Genomic DNA, 25,631 nt, shown 5'->3' with positions numbered 1-25,631 from the left:
ATGAAGGAACTGCAATATATCTAAGTCAGGACTGTGTGAGCCTTCTCAGTGGTCGAGGTCAGAGGAGAGGGAGGTGCCTTTGAAGTTAAAAAAAAAGAAAGACTTGCATTTATTGAGCACCTTTCATGACCATCAGAGAAAATGCTTTACAGCCAATGAATTGAAGCCAATGAAGGAGTAATGACATGTAGTCATTACTGTAATGTAGGAAATACAATGGCCAAGATGCACGCAGTAAACTCTGACAAACAGAAATGTGTTAATGACCGGACAATCTGTTTTTGTGATGCTGATTGAGGGATAAACAATGTCCAGGATAGTGGGGAGAACCCCCCTACTTCTCTTCAAAGCAGTGCCATTGGATCCTTTTCATCCACCTGAGCAGACAGATTGGGCCTCTGTTTTATTGTCTCATCCAAAAGACAACACCTGCAACAGTGTAGCATTCCCTCAATACTGCATTTGTTTGTCAGCCTTGAAAGTTATGCTCAAGTCCTGAAGTGGGATTTGAACCCAGAACCCTGTGATTCCGAGACAAGACTGCTACCAGCTAAACCACTTTAACAAGTTGCTGCAGCCTATCCTGTAGATCATAAACACTGCTGTCACTGTGGTAGAACAGTCTGTATAGTGAGTCTAGTGGCTGGAACACTGATCAGAAAATTGTTTTGTCCTGGCTACTGTTGAGCTTCTTGAATGTTGCTGCAGGGAAAGTCCAATAAATGGGAGGGTTTTTTTTTTAGTGTTTAGAATTTACCTTCTAGAAGTTTTCAGTCCAAAGCAGAATTTGGCAGGACTGGGTGGGTGAACAAGCTAATTGTCAAAGATCAGCCCGAAGATTGCCTGATGAGCTGGACATTGTCTGTAGCCGGTGACTCACGTTCTTGCTATGATTGCTGTGTAATCTCTGAGTTTCCGCTTTTTAGCTCATTTCTGTGGTTTCCTTAATGGGAGGGGGGGGGCGGTGGGGAGAACAAGCTGTCTCTGTGTCAACTGCAGGCACGGATGTCATGAGCAGCTCTTGCGAGAGCTCAATCACTAAATTAGGGCATCTGAAAAAAGCACGTCACATACGCGCAGAGACGGGAAACTTCCGGACTATCTGATAAGATTGGAGGTGACTAGTTGTGGCGCATTTATTGATGGAAAATTTGTTAATTGAAAAGAAAAAATTGCCGCCACTTCTTGTCATGAGAATGACACAATTTTCACAAAATACACCCCTACCTCCTCGGGTTGACTGAAATGTTGAGACTGACGGTTGTGCCTGGCCTCCCTCTGGCAGTGCCCTCTAGGGGTAAAGGCGCAACACATCTGCTGACCCAGGGGAGGCTGGCAGTGGGACCTGGGCCTTTCCTAGTTAAGTGACACCCGGAACTTCGGGAAGAATCATGCAGAAGGTTTACAGTTGAGAGGTTAAACTGAGATACATGCAAAGGTCGGCTTGAAGATCACACAGTGCATGCAGAGACCAGCAGGGGAGTTCTTCTGCCTTCCTGGTCAACATTCCTCCCTCTCCCAATGTCAGGAGAATAGATTCTCTGGTCATTTATTTCATTTCTTTTGTTGAGCCTTGTGTACAAATTAGCTACTGCGTTTCCTTAAGTGACAAGAGTGCGTTTCAAAGTAAAGCATTGGCCATGAAGTATTTTGGGACATCCTAAAGACATGAAAGGTGCTATAGAAACGCAAGTTCATTTTTTATTTCTTGTGGCTGAGGATTTCCTGATGTGTGAAGCCTTTCAGAAGGCCTTTCCTTTAACAATCCCACCCAGATGGATTCTGGTCACCACCACTTCCCTGGGAGGCCCTGCACAGCCAAGCAGTGAGGCTTGGTCAGAGGGAATAGCTTTGGCTCCTCAGATTTGGGGGCAAAAAGCCTATAGAGAGTTTATACGAGAGAAAGTCAATCAGCTCTAAGACTTGCGGATACACCAAGGGCTTTAGGGAGTGAACCAGCCACCTCCGCCCTACATGTGATTCCCACACCACTTGGTTGACTGGCAACCCATCTTGTAGCACAAGCAGCTGCTTATTCAGGAAGGAAGGCCACCATTACCTTCTCAAGGGAGCTAAAGACCCCATCTTCCAGCTTCACCCACACATCCCATGTACACATCTTATAAAAAAATATGAGGCAACAGAACAAGAGGGGTCCAGGATCAGGGGGTAAAGGTTGAGTTTGGGCAGATGTCAAATACTTGCTTGCGCACAGGAAGATTGACAGCAAAATGGGGTTGGTAGGAAGGGTGACCAAGGAGAGGATTTGGATCCATTTAAAGAAACAGCTGGGGGCTTTAGTGAAGAATCAGTGGGGCTGAAATTGCGGAAGGATAGGATTAAATGGGCTGAAAGGCCTTCGACGTCCAATGTAAGGCATTGAGCTGTCACTGTGTATGGATTTTGGCACAGTCCTGTGCCGGAGAGAATTAGATGCAGCAAGCATCAGGATATCCGAATCCTGGCATTTGAACATCATGCCAAGTGGGCCCTGAATAAAGGGAAAGGGAGGAAGCAGAAAGGGAGAGAGTGTGTGGATAGAGGGGTACCCCAGGGATCGGTGCTGGGACCCCAGTTATTCACAATATGTATTAATGATTTTGATGAGGGAACTAAGTGTAATATCTCCAGATTTGCAGATGACACAAAGCTGGGTGGGAGGGTGAGCTGTGAGGAGGATGCAGAGATGCTTCAGTGTGATTTGGACAAGCTGAGTGAGTGGGCAAATGCATGGCAAATGCAGTATAATGTGGATAAATGTGAGGTTATCCATTTTGGTGGCAAAAACAGGAAGGCAGATTATTATCTGAATGGCTATAAATTGAGAGAGGGGAATGTGCAACGAGACCTGGGTGTCCATGTACCCCAGTCGCTGAAGTTAAGCATGCAGGTGCAGCAGGCGGTAAAGAAGGCATATGGTATGTTGGCCTTCATAGCCAGAGGATTCGAGTACAGGAGCAGGAATGTCTTGCTACAATTGTACAGGGCCTTGGTGAGACCACACCTGGAATATTGTGTGCGGTTTTGGTCTCCTTATCTGAGGAAGGATGTACTTGCTATAGAGGGAGTGCAGCGAAGGTTTACCCGACTGATTCCTGGGATGGCGGGACTGACATATGAGGAGAGATTGAGTCGATTAGGATTATATTCGTTGGAGTTCAGAAGAATGAGGGGGGATCTCATAGAAACCTATAAAATTCTAACAGGACTGGACAGGGTAGATGCAGGAAGGATGTTCCTGATGGTGGGGGAGTCCAGAACCATCTGAGGATTTGGGGTAGACCATTTAGGACTGAAATGAGGAGAAATTTCGTCACCCAGAGAGTGGTGAGCCTGTGGAATTCGTTACCACAGAAAGTAGTTGAGACCAAAACATTGTATGTTTTCAAGAAGGAGTTAGATATAGTCTTGGGGCGAAAGGGATAAAAGGATATGGAGAGAAAGTGGGAGCAGGCTATTGAGTTGGATGATCAGCCATGATCATAATGAATGGCAGAGCAGGCTCGAAGGGCCGAATGGCCTACTCCTGCTCCTAGTTTCTATGAGAGTGATGTAACTTAAATTCTTTCTCCATTCCCCTTGCTCCACTTGCAATTTGCTCTCCTCCTCACTTGGTCTCCCCTGTCTGACTTGAGGGTCTGGACAAGGTGTCTGCTGCTCTCAAACCACCCATGGGCTGATGTGGGCACCTTTCCCCATCCTCTCTAATGTGTGGAGGTGTCACTCGCAGACTTCCTGCTGCCACAGAAACACTTATGGAGCTGAGAAAACTGGGACATGGGCTGAAATTTCTCCCAGACAAAGGGGATGAAGGGGCCTTCTCCCTGTCTGGTGAGGTCAGGGTGGTGCAATGGACATTCCCAACTCCTAGACTTGGTTCATTCTCTAGCTGGGTGGGTGGGATAAGGGTAGCTCTGGTCCCCTGCCTCTTAAACTCACTCAAACATCTACCAAACATCTAAATTCATAAGCTGATTACACAATCCAGGAAAACACTGTCCCAATCCTGAATAACGGGGTTCTGTGGTTTGTTTTTTGCAGTGTCCATGAGCTGAGGCAGAATGTCTCAAAAGACCACGAGACCATAAAGAAAAAGGAGCTGGAGGAGGGATCGAAAGCGTCGTACGGTTATGGTGGGAAGTTTGGGGTTCAGAAGGATCGCATGGACAAGGTAATTGCTCATTCCAGCTTTTCTGTGCTCCCAGTTTCCTTTCATGTCATTAGATATGAAAACCTGGACTGTGAACTTCATACGTTGAACCATTTGCAAGTGCAGAATGTGCTGGGACAGGAGAAGCAGCGTGCTAGAACAGGAGAGGCAGCCTTCCAGAACAGGAGCTTCCTGTAACAGGGGAGGTGTTTTCGAACACCTTCTAGAACAGGAGAGAAAGTGTATGAGAACAGGGGAATGCCAGGGCAATGTGGCGGGCATATTGTATGCTTGCCAACGCCCCTAGCAATAAAATTTGGGTGAGCTGGGAGTGGTGGGAGAACTGGGAGGGGTGGGTGAGAAGGGAGTGATGGATTGGCTCCATTAACTGTCCATGCTGGCTGTAATTTTACCTGGACTTGAGCACAATAGCTTGAGTACAATAGATCCTTTTGAACGCTGGGGTTGTGCAGTCCCAGTGGAACATAGTCACTGGGGACTGATGGACATGTTGTGTGCATCCTGTAATTCCTGGTATCCCTCTTCTCCCAGTCTGCCTTAGGAAATGAGTACGTGGCAGATGTTGCAAAACATTCATCACAGACCGACGCAGCCAAGGGATTCGGTGGGAAGTACGGAGTTCAAAAAGATCGGACGGACAAGGTAAGGATAAAAAGGGACTCTGCAGCCGTTGTTAACCTGTGGAGGGGTAAGATCCAATATGACAGCAGAATAGAGCAGACCCAACACTGACCTGAGCTCTGATCCAGCCCACACAGAGGGCTGGCAAAATTTGGCAGATGGAGTTTAACGTGGATAAGTGTGAGGTTATCCATTTTGGTCGGAAGAATAAAAAGGCGACTCATTATTTAAATGGAGAGAAACTTCAGAATGCTTCAGTGCAGAGGGATCTGGGTGTCCTCGTACATGAATCGCTGAAAGCTAGTATGCAGGTACAGCAGGTAATAAGGAAGGCAAATGCAATTTTGGCATTTATTGCTAAAGGAATAGAGTATTAAAAATGGAGGTGGTTCAGAGGAGGTTCACTAGATTGATTCCAGAGATGCAGGGCTTGTCTTATGAGGAGAGATTGAGCAGTTTAGGCCTATACTCGCTAGAGTTTAGAAGGATGAGAGGAGATCTAATTGAGGTATATAAGATGCTAAAGGGGATAGACAAAGTAGACGTGGAGCGGATGTTTCCCCTTGTGGGGCATTCTAGAACGAGAGGCCATAGTTTTAGGCTAAGGGGTGGTAGATTTAAATCAGAGATGAGGAGGAATTACTTTTCTCAAAGGGTCGTGAATCTGTGGAATTCACTATCTCAGAGTGCAGTGGATGCCGGGACGCTGAATAAATTTAAGGAGGAGATAGACAGATTTTTAATTAGTAATGGGTTGAAAGGTTATGGGGAGAGGGCGGTAAATTGGAGTTGAGGCCGAAATGAGATCAGCCATGATCGTATTGAATGGCGGGGCAGGCTCGAGGGGCTGAATTGCCTACTCCTGCTCCTAGTTCTTATGTTCTTATGTGGGGTCTGTAGTTTCTGACTGCCGTCAAGGTGACTCAGCTGACAGCTTGGGTTCTGTCACTTCAGCTGTCAGCAGGTTTCACCAGCACATACTGGATACAGAGGCTGGAGGGGAGAGAAATAAAAGATCACACAGGGTCTTATCTGATGTTTAATATCGATTGTTTAAACATTAATGAGGGAGATTTACTCTATATCTGACCCAGTGTGCACCTGCCCTCGGTGGATATGCGGGATGAGGATATGGAGAGAGGGTGGGTAGGGGGAATGAGGATATGGAGAGAGGGTGGGTGGGGGGGGATGAGGGATATGGGGAGAGGGTGGGTAGGGGTGATGAGGGGAATGGGGAGAGAATGGGTAGGGGGGATGAGGATTATGGGGAGAGGGTGGGTAGGGGGAATGAGGATATGGGGAGAGGGTGGGTGGGGGGATGAGGGATATGGGGAGAGGGTGGGTAGGGGTGATGAGGGATATGGAGAGAGGGTGGGTAGAGGGAATGAGGATATGGGGAGAGGGTGGGTAGGGGTGATAAGGGATATGGGGAGAGGGTGGATGAGGGAATGAGGATATGGGGAGAGGGTGGGTAGGGGGAATGAGGAGAGGGTGGGTAGAGGGAATGAGGATATAGGGAGAGGGTGGGTAGGGGGAATGAGGAGATGGGGAGAGGGTGGGTAGGGGTGCTGAAGATATGGGGAGAGGGTGGATAGGGGTGATGAGGGATATGGGGAGAGGGTGGGTAGGGGGAATGAGGAGATGGAGAGAGGGTGGGTAGGGGGAATGAGGAGATGGAGAGAGGGTGGGTAGGGGGGTAAGGATATGGGGAGAGGGTGGGTAGGGGGGAATAAGGGTATGGGGAGAGGGTGGGTGAGGGTGATGAAGGATATGGGGAGAGGGTGGGTAGGGGGGATGAGGATATGGGGAGAGGGTGGGTGGGGGAATGAGGCTATGGGGAGAGGGTGGGTAGGGGTGATAAGGGATATGGGGAGAGGGTGGGTGAGGGAATGAGGATATGGGGAGAGGGTGGGAAGGGGGAATGATGAGAGGGTGGGTAGAGGGAATGAGGATATGGGGAGAGGGTGGGTAGGGGGAATGAGGAGATGGGGAGAGGGTGGGTAGGGGTGCTGAAGATATGGGGAGAGGGTGGATAGGGGTGATGAGGGATATGGGGAGAGGGTGGGTAGGGGTGCAGAGGGATACGGGGAGAGTGTGGATAGGGGTGATGAGGGATATGGGGAGAGGGTGGGTAGGGGGAATGAGGAGATGGAGAGAGGGTGGGTAGGGGGAATGAGGAGATGGAGAGAGGGTGGGTAGGGGGGTAAGGATATGGGGAGAGGGTGGGTAGGGGGGAATAAGGGTATGGGGAGAGGGTGGGTAAGGGTGATGAGGATATGGGGAGAGGGTGGATAGGGGGGGAATATGGATTTGGGGAGAGGGTGGGTAGGGGGGATGAGGATATGGGGAGAGGGTGGGTAGGGGGGATGAGGATATGGGGAGAGGGTGGATAGGGGGGGAATAAGGATTTGGGGAGATGGTGGGTAGGGGGGATGAGGATATGGGGAGAGGGTGGATAGGGGGGATGAGGATATGGGGAGAGGGTGGATAGGGGGGGAATAAGGATTTGGGGAGAGGGTGGGTAGGGGTGATGAGGGATATGGAGAGAGGGTGGGTAGGGGGGGATGAGGATATTTTGGGGAGATGATGGGGATGAGGATATGGTAGAGGGTGGGTAGGGGGATGAGCGATATGGGGAGAGGGTGGGTAGGGTGATGAGGGATATGGGGAGAGGGTGGATAGGGGTGATGAGGGATATGGGGAGAGGGTGGGTAGGGGTGCAGAGGGATATGGGGAGAGGGTGGATAGGGGTGATGAGGGATATGGGGAGAGGGTGGGTAGGGGGGGATGAGGATATTTTGGGGAGATGATGGGGATGAGGATATGGTAGAGGGTGGGTAGGGGGATGAGCGATATGGGGAGAGGGTGGGTAGGGTGATGAGGGATATGAGGAGAGGGTGGGTAGGGGGGGATGAGGATATTTTGGGGAGATGATGGGGATGAGGATATGGTAGAGGGTGGGTAGTGGGATGAGCGATATGGGGAGAGGATGGGTAGGGTGATGAGGGATATGAGGAGAGGGTGGGTAGGGGGGGATGAGGATATTTTGGGGAGATGATGGGGATGAGGATATGGTAGAGGGTGGGTAGTGGGATGAGCGATATGGGGAGAGGATGGGTAGGGTGAAGATATGGGGAGAGGGTGGTAGGAGGAATTGAGGATATGGGAAGAGGGTGGGTAGGGATAATGGAGGATCTGGAGAGAGGGTGGGTAGTGGGGATGGAGATATGGGGAGAGAGTGGGCAGGGGTGACGGGGGAATATGGCGAGAATGTGGGGAGGGGTAGTGAGGAATACAAACATACGAATTAGGAGTGGAAATAGGCCACTCAGCCCTTTGAGCCTGCTCTGCCATTGTTACCTCAACTCCATATTCCCGTCTACCCTTATTAACCTTTCACCCCCTTACTTATCAAGAATCTATCTAGCTCTGCCTTAAAAATATTCAAGGGCTCTGCTTCCACCACCCTTTGAAGAAGAAAGTTCCAAAGACTCACAACCCTCTGAGAGAAAAAGTTTCTCCCCATCTCTGTCCAAAAGGGCGACCCCTTATTTTTAAACAGTGACCCCTAGTACTAGAGTCTCACACTAGAGGAAACACCCTCTCCATATCCACCCTGTCGATGTGCCCCAAGATGTCATATGATTCAATCAATGCGCCTCTTACTCATCTAAACTCCAGCAGATACAAGCCTAGCCTGTCCAACCTTTCCTCATAAGACATCCACATATTAGCCTAGTAAACCCTCTCTGAACTGCTTCCAACACATTTATATACTTCCTGAAGGAGACCAATACTGTACACAGTACTCCAGATGTGGTCTCACCAATGCCCTGTTGAACTGAAGCATAATCTCCCTACTTTCGTACTCAATTCCCCTCTTAATAAATGGTAACATGCTGTTAGCTTTCCTAATTACTTGCTGTACTTGCAAACTAACCTTTTGCAATTTGTGCACTAGGAACACCTAGATCCCTCTGCATCGCAGAGCCCTGCAATCTCTCACTATTTAGATCATATGTTTCCTTATTATTTTTCCTGCCAAAATGGACAATTTCACACTTTTTCACATTATACTCCATTTTCCAGGTCTTTTCCCACTCACTTAACCTACCTATATACCTTTGTAGTCTCTTTGTGTCCTCTTCACATCTTACTATCCTACCTATCTTTGTGACATCAGCAAATTTAGCAACCGTACCTTCGGTCCCTTCATCCAAGATATGAGGAGAAGGTGGGAAGTGTGATGAGAGTTTTGGAGAGAGGGTGGGTAAAGGTGACTAGGGATATGGGGATTTAAAAAAAAAATTCATTCATGGGATAGGGGTGTCACTGGCTAGACCAGCATTTATTGTCCATCCCTAACTGCCCTCGAGAACTGAGTGGCTTGCTGGGCCATTTCAGAGGGCATTTAAGAGTCAACCACATCGCTGTGGGTCTGGAGTCACATGTAGGTCAGATCAGGTAAGTACAGCAGATTTCCTTCCCTAAAGGACATTAGTGAACCAGATGGGTTTTAAAAACATTCATTTACGGGATGTGGGCATCGCTGGCTGGGCCAGCATTTATTGCCCATCTCTAATTGCCCTTGAGAAGTTGTTGGTGAGCTGCCTCCTTGAACCACTGCAGTCTATGTGCTGTATAGGACCTGCTGTATACACAGTGCTGTTAGGGAGGGAGTTCCAGGATTTTAACCCAGCGACAGTGAAGGAACGGCGATATATTTACAAGTCAGGATGGTGTGTGGCTCATAGGGGAACTTCCAGGTGGTGGTGTTCCCATGTATCTATTGCCCTTGTCCTTCTACATGGCAGTGTTCATGGATTTGGAAAGTGCTGCCTGAGGACCCTTGGTGAGCTTCTGCAGTGCATCTTGTAGATGGTACACACTGCTGCCATTGTTCGTCAGTGGTGGAGGGAGTAATGTTTGTGGATGTGGTGCCAATCAAGCGGGCTGCTTTGTCCTGGATGGTGTCAAGCTTCTTGAGTGTTGTTGGAGCTGCACTCATTCAGGCAAGGAGAGAGTATTCCATCACACTCCTGAATTGTGCCTTGTAGATGGTGGACAGGCTTTGGGGAGTCAGGAGGTGAGTTACTCGCTGCAGAATTCCTAGCCTCTGATCTGCTCTTATAGCCACAGTATTTATATGGCTATAACAGTTCAGTTTCTGGTCAATGGTAACCCCCAGGATGTTGATAGTAGGGGATTCAATGATGGTAATGCCATTGAATGTCAAGGGGAGATGGTCAGGTTTTCTCTTGTTGGAGATGGTCATTACCTGGCACTTGTGTGGCGCGAATGTTACCTGCCACTTCTTAGCCCAAGCCTGGATATTGTCCAGGTCTTGCTGCATTTGGACATGGACTGCTTCAGTATCTGGGGAGTCACGAATGGTGCTGAACATTGTGCAATCATTAGTGAACATCCCCACTTCTGGCCTTTTGATGGAAGGAAGGTCATTGGTGAAGCAGCTGAAGATAGTTGGGCCTAGGACACTACCCTGCAGTAATGTCCTGGAACTGAGATGATTAACAACCACAGCCATCTTCATTTGTGCTAAGTATGAAAATCGACAATGGTTTCACGGTCATCATTAGACTTTTAATTCCAGATTTTTTATTGAATTCAAATGTCACCATCTGCTGTGGTGGGAGTTGCACCCGGGTCCCCAGAGCATTACCCTGGGTCTCTGGATTACTAGTCCAGTGACAATACCACCATGCCACCAGAGTTTTTAAGTGAAAATGGGCCAATTTCCTTTTCCTGGTCCTACATGTTTGCTTCTTCTGCGCTGACCTGAATTTGGTGACTCCTGTGGATTATTACTGTACTAATTCAATCTCTTGTCCTTCTCTTGCAGTCTGCCATGGGATACGAGTACAAAGGAGAAGTGGACAAGCATGCTTCACAGAAAGGTAAAGTGTGGCCTTTTCCCAGCCAATCTGGGGAGAGAGGCCACAAGGAAATGGTCAAGAAATTCCACACTTGTGATGGGATTGAAGTCAAATCCCCACTTCATTATCTGTGACGTGTTGCTCTCTGTATTTACCTGAATGTGCATCACTTTCTGTATTTACCTGGTTTTAAGTTACATTCTGCCTTTACAAGGATGTGTGTTACTTTCTGTATTTACCTGGGTGTGTGGTATTCCCTGTATTTACCTAGCTGTGCGATACTCTCTGTATTTACCTGGGTGTGCGGTATTTTCTGTGTTCACCTGGGTGTGTGAAACTCTGTGTATTTCCCCAGTTGTGCAATATTCTCTGTATTTGCTGTGGCTTGATATCCTGTGATATCTTCATCTCCCTCAGATTATGCCAAAGGATTTGGTGGGAAATACGGAGTTGAAAAGGATAAAGTGGATAAATCTGCTTTGGGATACGATTACAAAGGAGTGACTGAGAAACATGATTCACAGAAAGGTATGTTCATTTGACAGCATCCTCCCACTCACACAGAATGGAACGTCCCTGACCTACTCCTGTCTAACTGCAACAGAATTGTATCTCATAGGAACATAGGACCTGGAGTAGGCCATTAATCACAGAATCACAGTGCAGAAGAGGCCCTTCGGCCCGTCGAGTCTGCACCGACACGTGAGAAACACCTGACCTACCTACCTAATCCCATTTACCAGCACTTGGCCCATAGCCTTGAATGTTAAGACGTGCCAAATGCTCATCCAGGTATTTTTTAAAGGATGTGAGGCAACCCGCCTCCGCCACCCTCCCAGGCAGCGCATTGCAGACCGTCAAGCATGTTTCATAGGAGGAGGAGTAGTCAATTACTCCTTCTAGCCTGTTGGACTATTCAGTTTGACCATGGCTGACATGTATCTCAACTCTATTCACAGAACCACAGAATTTGTTACTGTACAGAAGGAGGTCATTCGACCCACCAAGGGCAACAGCTCTCCGAATGAGCATTATGACTTATTGCAATTCTCCTGCCTTTTCCCCATACCCTTACACATTGCTTTTATTCAAATAATCATTGAAAGCCCTCTTGAATGCCTCGATTGAAGTGGCCTCCACCACACTTCCAGGCAGTGCGTTCCAGACCCGAACCACTCTCTGCATGAATTTTTTTTTTTCTCACATCGCATTTGCTTCATTTTAAAATCGTTCTAAATCTGTGCCCTCTCATTCTTGATCCTTTTATGAGTGAAATCAGTTTCTTCTTATCTACTCTGTCCAGCCCCCTCAAGATTTTGAACACCTCTATCAAATCTCCTCTTAGCCTTCTTCTCTCCAAGGAGAACAATCCCAACTTCTCCAATCTATCTTCATAACTGATGTTTCTCAACTCTGGAATCATTCTTGTAAATCTCTTCTGCAATCTCTCCAATGCGTTCATATCCTTCCTGTAGTGTGGCACCCAGAACTGTACACAATACTCCAGTTGAGGTCTAACTAGTGTTCTATACAAGTTCAGCATAACCTCCTTGCCCTTGTACCTATGCCCCTATTAATAAAGACTAGGATACTATATGCTTTATTAACTGCTCTCTCCACCTGTCCTGCCATCTTCAATGATCTATGCACATACACACCCAGGTCCCTCTGCTACTGCACACCCTTTAGAGTTGTACCCCTTATTTTATGTTGTCTCTCCATGTTCTTCCTACCAAAATGCATCACCTCACACTTCTCTGCATTAAACTTCATCTGCCACCTACCTGCCCACTCCACCAACTTGTCTGTGTCCTTTTGAAGTTCCACACTGTCCTCCTCACAGTTTACAATGCTTTCAAGTTTCATGTCATCCGCAAACTTTGAAATTGTCCCCTGCACACAATGGTGTAGATCATTAACCTATATCAGGAAAAGCAAGGGTCCCAATACTGACCCCTGGGGAACACCACTACAAATCTTTCTCCAGCCCAAAAGATATCCATTGACCATTACCATCTGCTTCCCATTACCCCGCCAATTTTGTATCCATGTTGCTACTGTCCCTTTTATTCCATGAGCTATAACTTTTCTCACAAGTCTGTTGTGTGGCACTGTATCGAATGCCTTTCCAAAGTCCATGTGCACCGCATCAACAGCATTGCTCTCATCAACCCTCTCTGTTGCCTCTTCAAAAAACTCCAACAAGTTAGTCAAACATGATTTCCCCTTTAGAAATCCATGCTGGCTCTTAATCAACTCACATTTTGCCATGTGACTACTAATTCTATCCCGAATAATTGTTTCTAGATGATTCCCCACCACTGAAGTTAAACTGACTGGTCTGTGATTACTGGGCTTATCCTTACAACCTTTTTTGAACAGGGGCATATTGCTTGCAATTCTCCAGTCCTCTGGCAGCTCCCCTGGGTCCAGGGAAGTCTGAAAGATTATGGCCAGTGCCCCTGCAATTTCTACTCTCACTTCCTTTAGTAGCCTTGGATGCATCTCATCCCTCATCCGGTCCCTGTGTCTTGTCAACTTTAAATAGCGACAGCTTATCCAACACTCCCTCCTCATCAGTTTTGAACCTCTCTAGTGACAGAGTTTCCTCCTCTGTCATCGTGGCCTGGGTAGCACCTGATTCCTTGGTAAAGGCCCTCCTTAGTTCCATATACCTTAATACCCTTACTTACCCTCAGTTTTGAAATCTTCCATGGACCCCTACCTCAATAGCTTTTTGAGGGAGTGAGTTCTAGGTTTCTGCTCTCCCTATCGTCTGTGAATGGCCTGGCTGTAATTTTCATGTTATATCCCTTGTGCATGCACTCTGCCATCAAAGGAAATGATTTCTCCCTATCTACACTCTCAATTCCTTTAATCATCTTAAATTCTACAATTAGATCATCCCTTAATCTTCTATACTCAAATTAACATGCTTTTTGCAACTTGTCCTCAGAATTTAATTCTTTAGCCCTGTTATCATTCTGGTGAATCTGCGCTGCACCCTCCCCATCCCCCTCTAACGCAGTATATTCTTATCGCGGTGCAGTGCCCAGAAATGAATGCAGTGGTCAGGAGCTCTGGACATTGTAACATAAATACATCCCTTTGTATTCTAGCCCTCTTGATATAAAGATCAGCATTACATAGGCTTTTAAATAGTACTTTGTATGCCTATTCACTAGCTTACTCCATATTTCTACATGGAACCCCAAACCTCACTGCCCTTCCACAGTTCCTCTCTTCCCACCAGTTAGAAAATGCTCTGATTGACCTTTATTTGCTCTATAGTGCATGACCTCTCACTTCCCCGCACTGAACTCCCATCTGCCAAGTTTTATCCATTCATGTAATCTATCAATGTCCCTTTGCAATTTCCTGTTCTCATCTACACAATTTATTGTGCCATCTAAATTAGTGTCATCACCAAATTTCGACATGTGGCTCTTTGTTCCTTCATGTATATGTCCTATAAATATAATGAAAAGCGGAGGCCCCAATACAAGATCCCTGGGGGATGGAGGCTAGGGATAACGGGTATGTACTCAAGATGGTGGGATGTAACTCGTGCTATCCCCCAGGAGGTCTCCTACCTCCTAACAGAGGAAATGTTACTCTGTATCCTAACCAAGCCAACAGGTTGCTTCCAATTCCATGCGCTCTCATTTTTGTTTACTAACAGTCGCTTATGTGGAACCTTGTTGAATGCCTTCTGGATTGTCCACATAAATAACACCCAAAGACACTTTCTTATCTGCCATTATAATAGAAAATGCTGGAAATACTTAGCAGGTATTAGTACTGGCACCAGTACTGGGGTAGAAGGGAGCTGTTCCGGTGGGACAGGCTTCACTTGAACCGTGCTTCGACTCATGTCCTGGTGAACCGAATAACTAGGGCTTTAAACTAAATAGAGCAGGGGGAGGGTTCTGGAAAGGGGATACGTAGGCTTTCAAAGCAAAAGGACATGGCAGCCTTGCAGGGCAACAATTTAGGTAACGATACCCAGAATGGGACAGGAAGGGAGAGAGTGTACAAACATAAAAAAACAGCGGCAGATAGGGTCAAAGGGAGAAAAAATGGTAAAAAGGCAAAATTAATGGCCCTTAAATGCACATAATATTTGGAACAAAATAAATGAATTAATGGCACAAATAGAGGTTAATGGGCCTGATCTTATAGCCATTATGGAGACATGGTTACAAGGAGATCAAAACTGGGAACTAAATATTCAGGGGTATGTGACATTTTGAAAGGACAGGCAGGAAGGAAAGGGTGGTGGGGTAGCTTTGTTAGTATGAAATGGAATAAGTACAATAGCAAGAAAGGATCTTGGATCGGAAAATGTAGAATCCATATGGGTGGAGGTAAGAAATAACAAGGGGAAGAAGACACTAATGGGAGTAGCCTATAGCCCCCCTGACAATACCTATACTGTAGGACAGAGAATAAATCAAGAGATAATGAGGGCATGTAAAAAAGGCAGTACATTAATCATGGGTGACTTTAATCTTCATGTAGATTGGGAAAATCAAATTGGCAGAGGTAGCCATGAGCAAGAATTCATGGAGTGTATTTGGGACAGTTTCTTAGAACAATATGTTGTGAATCCAACCAGGGATCAGGCTATTTTGGATCTGGTAATGTGTACTGAGGCAGTTTTACTAAATGATCTCAGAGTAAAGAATCCCCTAGGAAACAGTGACCATAATATGTATGGTAGAAGTTAACATTCAGTTTGAGAGTGAGAAACTTGGGTCGGAACCAACAGTGCTAAACGTAAATAAGGATAAGTACAATGGAATGAAGGCAGAGTTGGCTGGAGTGGACTGGGAAGGAGTTTAGCAATAAAGACGGTTGATGAACAATGGCAGACGTTTAAGAAAATCGTTCATGACTCTCAACAAAGATATATCCCAGTGAGGAAGGAGGATTCTAGGAAGGGGATAAACCAACCATGGTTAACCAAGGACCTTAAGCACAGTATCAAGTTGAAAGAAAAAATATACAATGTGGCAAAGATTAGTGGTAAGCCAGAGGATTGGGAAAGTTTTTAAAACCAACAAAAGATGACCCAAAAATAGTAAAGAGGGATAAAATAAACTTTGAGGGTAAACTAGCAAGTAATTTAAAAATGGACAGTAAGAGCTTCTTTAACATGTAAAAGGGAAGAAAGAGGCCAAAGTGAACGTAGGCCCCTTAGAGAATGAAGCTGAGGAAATTATAATGGGGAACCAGGAAATGGAAGAGGATTTGAATAAATACTTTGCTTCAGTCTTCAGGGAAGAAGATACTAATAGCATTCCAAAAATATTACATAATCAAGGGGTAAAAGTGGGGGTGGAAATAAATACAATAACTATCACTATTGAAAAAATACTCTGGAAACTAATGGGGCTAAAGGCCGATAAGTCTCCTGGACCTGATGGGTTGCATCCTAGGATATTAAAGGAAGTAGGTACAGAGATAGTGGATGCACTGGTTGTAATCTCCCAAGAATCCTTAGATTCTGGAAAAGTCTCAGAGGATTGGAGAAGGGCCAATGTAACACTCTTATTCAAAAAGGGAGATAAAAAACAAGTAACCACAGGCCAGTTAGCTTAACATCTGTCATTGGGAAAATGTTGGAGTCCATTATAAGGGCTGTAATAGCAGAGCATTTAGAAATATGTAATCTAATCAAGCAGATTCATGGCTTCATGAAGGGGAAATCATGGCTAACAAATTTATTTGAATTCTTTGAGGAGGTAACAAGCGGGATAGATAAAGGGGAACCAGTAGATGTAATATGTTTGGATTTCCAAAAGGCATTCGATAAGGTTCTGCACATAAGACTACTGAATAAGATGAGCCCATGGTGTTGGGGGTAGTATATTAGCATGGATAGAGGATTGGTTAACTAATAGAAGACAGCGAGTTGGGACAAGGGGGGCATTTTCGGCATGGCAACGTGTAACTGTGGGGTGCCACAAGGATCAGTGCTGGAGCCTCAATTATTTACAATATATATGAATGACTTAGATGAGGGAAGTGAATGTATTATCGCCAAGCTTGCAGATGACACAAAAATAGATGGGAAGGCAAGTGGTGAGGATGACACAAGGAGTATACAGAGGGATATAGACAGATTAAGTGAGTGGGCAAAAAACTTGGCAGATGGAATATAAGGTGGGAAAATGTGAGATTATGCACTTTGGCAGGGAGAACAGAGGAGCTGAACATCATTTACATGGAGAAAGACTGCAGAAGGCTGCAGCACAGAGGGATTTGGGAATGATTGTGCATAAATCCCAAAAAGCTAACTTTCAAGTTCAACAGGTAATTGGGAAGGCAAATGGAATGTTGGCCTTTATTTCAAAGGGAATGGAGTATAAAAATAGGGAAGTTTTGCTAAAACTATGCAAGGCACTAGTTAGACCACACCTTGAATACGCTGAACAATTTTGGTACCCTTATCTAAGGAAAGATATACTGGCATTGGAGACAGTGCAGAGAAGGTTCACTAGGTTGATCCCGGGTATGGAGGGATTTTCTTATGAGGAGAGGTTGAGTAGGTTGGGCCTGTACTCATTGGAGTTTAGAAGAATGCGAGGCGATCTTATTGAAACATAAGAGTCTCAGGGGGCATGACAAGGTAGATGCTAAGAGATTGTCTCCTCTTGTGGAAGAGCCTAGGACCAGAGAGCAAGGGGGCACCCATTTAAAAGAGAGACGAGGAGGAATTTCTTCTCTCAGAGGGTAGTCAATCTGTGGAATTCTTTACTGCAGAGGGCTGTAGAGGCTGAGATAGACAGATTTTTAACCAGTAATGGAATCAAGGGTTATGGGGAAAAGGAATGAAAGTGGAGCTGAGGATTATCAGATCAGCCATGATTTCGCTGAATGGCAGAGCAGACTCGATGGGCCGAATGGCCTATTTCTGCTCCTATGTCTTCTGGTCTTATAGGTCAGGCAGCACCTCTGGTGGGAGAAACCAAGTTAATGGCTGGAATTCTATGCAAGAAGCTGAAGTCCTGCTGTGGGAGCCAAAAGCAGCAGACGAGTGTGCTTTGGCAGTGGTGGGACCCTGGTGGTGGTTGTCACTGGGGCTGCCGTCCTATTAAGGACAGTGGCCCATCCCTAATATCTGCTAGCTTAGCCAGAGTGTCAGCAGCTCAGCGACCTCAGCAGCATCACTGGTAAGAGTGGCTATAGCTAGGGTTGCACCTGGAGGGCATTTTGATGGCTGGGTGTCCTCATAGAAAGGTAAGTGGTGTTGGGGGTTGCTGGGGGTGGGGAGGAGAGCTTTGGCAAGGGACCGGCAATACGATTGCCACAGGGATGGCCATTTCCACAACTGAGCCTTGCAGTGGACCATAGAGAGCCCGATAAGGAGGCCCACAGCACCTATGAAGCCCACCGAGAGGCTGCCAGGTTCCACAGGGTGGTCTCTCCACATGGTGGCGGGCCCTCCCAACTTAGTCAAAATGCCCACAGAGTCAGGAAGAGGCCCTTAATTGGCCACTTAGCTGGCTGAATTGGGCTGCTGGTGGGTGGCCAATCAGCCACCTTTCAACCACTGTCAAAATGGCATGGCGATGGGAAGACGTCGAGCATGCCACCCAATGTCTCCCAGCCCCATTTTGCCAGCCTTTCTACTTCCCAGCCCATCCCCGGAGGGCTGGTAAAATAACCAAATGATTGACCTGAAATGTTAACTCCGTTTGTTTCTGTCTCTAAAGGGTTGTTAAGATCTGAAATGCACAACCTGAAAGGGTGCATGGAATCAGATTCCATATGAACTTTCAAATGGCAATTGGATATGTACTTGAAGAGTAATAACTTACATCATTATGGTAAAAAGCAGAGTTTCAATTTGACATCTCTTTTAAGAGTCAGCATAGCCATGACATCCAAATAGTCTGTGATACTCTATATTTACCTTGGTTTGATATACTGTGATATTTCCATCTCCCTCAGATTATGCCAAAGGATTTGGAGGGAAATATGGTGTTGAAAAGGACAAGGTGGATAAATCGGCTTTGGGATATGACTACAAAGGAGTAACTGAGAAACATGATTCACAGAAAGGTATGTTCACCTCCCACCCACTCACACAGAATGGTACCTCCCATTCCCACACACTCACACAGAATGGTGCTTCCCATTCCCACCCACTCACACAAAATGGTACCTCCCATTCCCACCCACTCACAGAATGGTACTTCTCATTCCCACCCACAGAATCACGGAATTGTTCTGGTGCAGAGGGAGGCCATTTGGCCCATTGTGTCTGCACCAGCTCTCCAAATGAGCATTATGACTTAGTGCCATTCTCCTGCCTTTTCCCCATAACCCTGCACATTGTTTCTATTTAAATAACCATCTAATGCTCTCTTGAATGCCTCAAATGAACCTGCCTCCAACACATTTCCTGGCAATAAATTCCAGGCCTGAACCATTTGCTGTGTGAAAAACGTTTTTCTCACATCGCATTGACTTCTTTTTCAAATCATTCTAAATTTGTGCCCTCTCATTCTTGGTCCTTTTACGAGTGGGATCAGTTTCCTCTTATCTACTCTGTCCAGCCCCCGCATGATTTTGAACACTATCAAATCTCCTCTTGGCCTTCTTCTCTCCAAGGAGAACAGTCCAATTCCTCCAATTTATCTTCATAACTGAAGCTTCTCATCCCTGGAACCATTTTTGTAAACCTCTTCTACACACTCTCCAATGCGTTCACATCCTTCCTAAAGTGTGGCACCTAGTATCCTATACAGGTTCAGCATAACTTCCTTGCTCTTATACTCTATGCCCCTATTAATGAAGCCTGGGATGCTAACTGCTCTCTCCATCTGTCCTGCCATATTCAATGATCAATGCACATGTACACCCAGGTTTTTCTGCTCCTCCCTTTAGAGTTGTACTCCTTATTTTATATTGTTTCTCCACATTCTTCCTACCAAAATGAATCACCTCATCTGTCTCTGCATTGAACTTCAGCTGCCACCTATCTGCCCACTCCACCAACCTGTCTATGTCCCTTTGAAGTTCTGCACTGTCCTCCTCACAGTTTACAATGCTTCCCAGTTTTGTATCAACCGCAAACTTTGACAGTGTCCCATATACACCAAGATCTAGATCATTAATATATATCAGGAAAAGCAAAGGTCTCAATACCGACACCTGGGAAACTCCACTACAAACCTACCTCCAGCCTGAAAAAATCCATAAACCATTGCCCTCTGTTTCCTATTATTCAGCCAATTTTGTATCGACACTGCTACTGTCTGTTTTATTCCATGAGCTATAATTTTTCTCACAAGTCTGTTGTGCATCACTGTATCAAATGCCTTTTCAAAGTCCATGTACATCACCTCAACAGCATTGCCCTCATCAACCCTCTCTGTTACCTCTTCAAAAAACTCCAGCAAGCTAGTTAAACATGATTTTCCCTTAAGAAATCCATGCTGGCTCTTCCTAATCAACCCACATTTTTCCATGTGATTATTAATTCTATCCCAAATAATTGTTTCAAGGAGCTTCCCCACCACTGAAGTTAAACTGACTGGTCTGTAATTGCTGGCTTATCCTTACAACCTTATATGAACAAGGTCGTAATGTTTGCAATTCTCCAGTCCTCTGGCATCTCCTCTGAGTCTAGGGGAGACTGAAAAATTATGGCCAGCGCCCCTCAATTTCCGCTCACTTCCTTCAACATACTTGGATTCATCTCATCCAGTTCCAGTGCCTTGTCAACTTTAAGTACTTACAGTTTATCCAATACCTCCTCCTTATCAATTTTGAACACTTCTAGTGACAGAGTTTCCTCCTCTGTCACCATGGCCGGGGTAGCATCTGCTTCCCTGGTAAAGACTGACGCAAAGTATTCATTTAACCTCACAGCCACGCCCCTTGCCTCCATGTGTAAATCCCCTTTTTTTGTCCCTAATCGGCCCCACTCCTTTTACCACCCTTTTACTATTTATGTGCCTGTAGAAGACTTTGCGATTCCCCTTTATGTTGGCTGCCAGTCTTTTGTCATAATCCCTCTTCGCTTCCCTGATTTGCTTCTTCACCTCTCCTCTGAACCTTCTGTATTCAGCTTGGTTCTCAATTGTATTTTCTACCTGACACCTAACTCATAAGCACACTTTTTCTTTTTTATCTTAATTTCTATTTCCCTTTTCGTCCAAGGAGCTCTGGATTTGGTTGCCCTACCTTTTCCTTTTGAGGCAATATACCTTGACTGTGCCCAAACCATTTCTTCTTTGAAGGTAGCCCATTGCTCAGCTACAGTTTTACCCATCAGCCTTTGGCTCCAGTCTATCCAGCCCAGCTCCGTTCTTGCCCCTTTGAAGTCTGCACTCCCCCAGTTAATCATCCTTACTCTGGATTGCACATTGTCCTTTTCTATAATCATCCTAAACCTTATGATACAATGGTCACTGTCTCCTAAATGATCCTCCACTGACACTTGATCTACTTGGCCCACCTCATTTCCAGGAACCAGGTCCACCAGTGCCTCATTTCTTGTTTGACTGGACATATACTGCTTTAGAAAATTCTCCTGACACACTCTAGGAGTTCTTTCCCCTCTCTGCCTTTTACACTACCACTATCCCAGTCTATTCGGGTAAATAAAGTCCCCCATTATAACTACTCTTTGAACCTCTTTGTAATTTCCCTGCAGATTTGTTCCTCTACATCCTTCCCATTAGTTGGTGGCCTGTAGACTGCACCAAGCAATGCAATTGCACCTTTTTTGTTCCTTTGCTCTAGCCAAATTGATTCTGTCCTTGAACCCTCTGGGACATCCTCTTTCTCCAGCACTGCAGTGCTCTGCTTAACCGACACAGCCACCTCTCCCCCTGTTCTTCCTGCCCTGCCTTTCCTGAGCACCTTGTACCCAGGAATATTTAACACCGTCCTGCCCTTCCTTGAGCCAGGTCTCTGGTATCACTACAACATCATAATTCTGTATGGCAATTTGCACCTGTAACTCCCCAATCTTAGTTACTATACTCCATGCATTCACTACATGCAGTATAACCTGATTTAGACTACATTACGTTCTCTCTTACTCCGACTCCACCTATTAACTTAATATTCTTTATTCTAGTGCCATCTGTCTCTCTCAGTATTTTGTGCACCTTGGTATTACTGTAATATTATCTCCTCATCCCTACACCCTTGCTGAGTTAGTTTAAAGCCCCCACAACAGCACTAGCGAAACGCCCCACAAGGAACCCATCCGGCTTTTACAGGTGCCATCTCCCCCAGAGCCAGTCCCAGTGTTCCTGGGATCTAAAGCCCTCCCTCCTCATCATCTTTCCAGCCACACATTCATCTGCTTTATCCTCCTATTTCTGTACTCACTTGCAGGTGGCACTGGGAGTAATCCGGAGATTGCTACTTTTGAGGTCCCGCTTGCTAATTTTCTACCTAGCTCACTAAATTCTGATTGCAGGACTACATCCCCCTTCCTTCTTAATTCATTGGTACCAACGTGGACCACAACCTCCGACTGTTCACCCTCCCCCAGGAGAACGTCCTGCAGCCGCTCGGTGACATCCTTGACCCTGGCACCAGGGAGGCAACACACCATCCTGGGGTCACGTCTACAGCTGCAGAAACGCCAGTCTGTTCCCCATACTAATGAATCCCATATCACTATTGCTCTTCCTTTCTTTCTCCTCCACTCCTGTACAGCCGATCCTATCGTGGTGCCACAAACTTGGCACTGACTGCACACCTCTGAGAAATCAATCCCCTCACCTGTATCCAAAACTGAAGACCGATTAACAAGCGGGACCCCAGGGTACTCCTGCACTACCTGCCTGTTTCACTTGGACTGCCTGGTGGTCACCTATTCTCTTTCTGCCTCCATGCTCCTAACCTGTGGTGTGACTACCTCTCTGAGCGTGCTATCCACGTAGCTCTCAGTATCCCGGGGGTGCCACAGTGAGTCCAGCTGCCGCTCGAGCTCCAAAATCTGGAGCTCAAGTTTCTGCAGCTGGCAGCACTTCCTGCACATGTGGTCGTCTAGGTCACCGGTAGTGTCCATGACTTCCCACATGTTACAGGACATGCATTCCTCACAACCAAGCTACCCTGCCATGTCTTAACTTCCCTTACGTTAACTTTATTTTGCTTTGTTTACTTATATTACTTTACGTTACTGGCCCTGACTGCCCCTTATTCTTAGTGTTTCTTACTCAAATCTAAGTAGCTACTTTAAAAATAATATGCCTTTCTAATTTACAACTATTTAAAGACACTCCCTAACAGTTTCTTATCAACCAATGAACTTACAGTTTTCCTGTGATGTCACTCTTCGATTTTTTTTTTTCAAACCCAGCTCCGAAGGTGAGGTTTACGCCCAGGTCCGTTTCTGCTCAGTTGCTCCTGCTCCCAACTTAGGATAATTCCAATGTATACCACACTTCTTTCATCCATGCACCGATTTCCCACGTGAGCTTAATTCGCTACTCACTCGGTCTCCGTCTCACTCCAGCATTGTCGCCTGTCTCCTCATGTGGCCCTTACCACTCACACAGAATGGTACCTGCCATACCCACCCATTCACACAGAATGGTACCTGCCATACCCACCCACTCACACAGAATGGTACCTGCCATACCCACCCACTCACACAGAATGGTACCTGCCATACCCACCCACTCACACAGAATGGTACCTGCCATACCCACCCACTCACACAGAATGGTACCTGCCTTACCCACCCATTCACACAGAATGGTACCTCCAGCTCTCACACAAATACCTTCCATGTGCCCCCTCCCCTGGCACCAGAATTTTGGTTTCCACTCCCTGAACAAATCTCTCTGATTGCTTCAACCAATTTCTGATCATTGTAGTGTTTTGGCGCCAGCTCACTGCAGCCTCGGGAAGCGATCTGAACTCACTTGTTGTTAGGGTTTCCAAAAGTGATTCAATTTATTCCTGGAGGCTTCATCACATGACTTGCCCCCACGCTGCAGCTATTACTAAGCCAACACACCCATCCTTGTGATGTATGTCCTACACCAATTGGAAAGCAGAGACTTGTTACCCGATTGAATTATGTTTGACTGTCAGCCAAACAGTCTTTTGTTCCCCTATTTTCAGTATTTTTATATGTGGTAAAGAGAAATGTTCAAAGAAAGTGGCAACAAAAAAAACCAAACTTTTTTAATGTCCCGATGATTTTTCTCCAGTGTTGCACACAGCAATGTCCTGGAGATTGATCCTGAATTCCTGAAGACTCCAGGCCAAGCTTGGAGGGTTGGCAGTCCTACTTGTGTAACAGCATGAAGGAGGTTTATCGGCTGTATTTGTGTCCAGTTGGAAAAGGTGAACTCTGGGACTGTTCACCTCTTTACACAAGTCACCTGAACCCATCTCCCACTCATGACTCAATCTTTAGCCCTTGGCACTAAGAATATGAGACTGATACAATTACCTTACAGATTATGCGAAAGGATTTGGAGGAAAGTATGGAGTACAGAAGGATCATCAGGATAAAGCTGCCCATGGTTGGGATCATAAAGAGGACGTGAAGCTTCACGAATCACAGACAGGTGAGGGGCTGAGTGGACAAAGTAGCAATAAATGAATGGAAAGCAGGCATACTAGCCCCTCCCCTAGTATGGGTGATCCCAGAAGGTAGCTAGCAAGTGACAAATGGTGAGGCTGGCAGATTCTCTCCCATGCCCTTATTGATCTTTAGTGATGTGAAACTTCAGTCAACTCTGTTTACTCCCTAAAAACAGCCACTTCCCCATGGTCAGGATCACTTGTATCCTGAGCGTAGATGCTGAGGGGCCGTTGAAGGCACTGTCTGTGTGCTCACCTTGGGCAGGAGGGGTTACAGCTTGTCCTCCTGGATAACTTTGGGATGAGGGTTGGTTCTAAGGGTGGGGTAGGTCGGGCTTGGATGCGAAGCGGGGCAGGGCCCATGCAGCAACTGGATGAGGTGCCGCCCAGGGGCGATGGTGACTCTGGACGCATGCCGGGCCCTTCCTGTGGATCACCCCAGCTGCTGTGCCCATCGACCTCCTCAGCAGGCGAGTGGCCTCGGCCAGTACCTAGCAGCTGACATTTTTGATGGACGAGGGAATCAAGGGTTATGGGGGGGCAGACAGGATAAAGGAGTTGGGACCACAGTCAGATCAGCCATGATCTTATTGAATGGCGGAGCAGCTCAAAGTGCTGAATAGCCTATTCCTGCTCCAAATGTAAAGAGAACGAAAGTTGATATTGATATTTCAAGAGAACTGATCAATTGCTTCCTGACCATCTGTGCTCACCCTCCTGCCATGGCCCCCAGCAACCCCAGAACTGCCCCACATCTGTATCCCTTCAGAGCTGCACCATACCTGGATCCCTTATGCAAAAAGATGCAAATGACCAATGAGATCCTGTTGACTACACTTCATTCTAATTGGCTGCTCCATATTTGGGCAGACGGGCGATCTTATCTCTAGCGGGAAGTTCCAAAAGCGGCATTGAGGGGCGGGAGCCAGTAAATTGGCTCAACCAGATGTCCCATTCTCCAGCCTTTCAGAGCTTTACAGGCACAACCGAGGAGGAAAATCTGCCCCCAGTTCAGAGTAAGAGTGGAATTCGGGGAACTTTATCACCCAAAGTGAAATTCAACAACAACAACTTGTATTTACATAGCACCTTTTAACATCCCAAGGTGCTTCACAAGGAGCACTGTGGAGCAAAGTTTGACCCCGAGCCATGTAAGTTGATATTAGAGTAGATGGTCAAACATTTGGTCAAAGAGATAGGTTTTATAGAAGGAAAGAGAGGTGGAGAAACTGAGAGGTTTAGGGAGAGAATTCCAGAGCTTAGGACAAAGGCAGCTGAGGCAAGGTTACTAATGCTGGAGCAATTAAAATCACGAATGCTCAAGGAGACCAAAATTAGAGGAGCGCAGATATCTCAGAGGGTTAGAG

General features: G+C 46.3%; 1 protein-coding gene across 2 annotated transcripts in view; it reads left to right on the top strand.

Annotated features, from left to right (window-relative positions):
* The window catches only part of LOC144687278 (src substrate cortactin-like), a 59,554-nt gene that overhangs the window by 18,407 nt on the left and 15,516 nt on the right, over positions 1 to 25,631 (top strand). Inside the window, exons 4-9 of one of the 2 annotated variants that reach the window (XM_078553137.1) lie at positions 4,042 to 4,171; positions 4,703 to 4,813; positions 10,653 to 10,707; positions 11,104 to 11,214; positions 18,646 to 18,756; positions 24,138 to 24,248. In XM_078553137.1, coding sequence (XP_078409263.1) covers positions 4,042 to 4,171; positions 4,703 to 4,813; positions 10,653 to 10,707; positions 11,104 to 11,214; positions 18,646 to 18,756; positions 24,138 to 24,248 — 629 coding nt within the window. The remainder of the gene's footprint in view (positions 1 to 4,041; positions 4,172 to 4,702; positions 4,814 to 10,652; positions 10,708 to 11,103; positions 11,215 to 18,645; positions 18,757 to 24,137; positions 24,249 to 25,631) is intronic. The other variant, XM_078553138.1, reaches the window with a different exon arrangement.

Source organism: Cetorhinus maximus, chromosome 12 (assembly GCF_964194155.1).
Source record: "Cetorhinus maximus chromosome 12, sCetMax3.hap1.1, whole genome shotgun sequence".
Taxonomy (NCBI): domain Eukaryota; kingdom Metazoa; phylum Chordata; class Chondrichthyes; order Lamniformes; family Cetorhinidae; genus Cetorhinus; species Cetorhinus maximus.
This window is presented reverse-complemented; position numbering and strand designations above follow the sequence as displayed.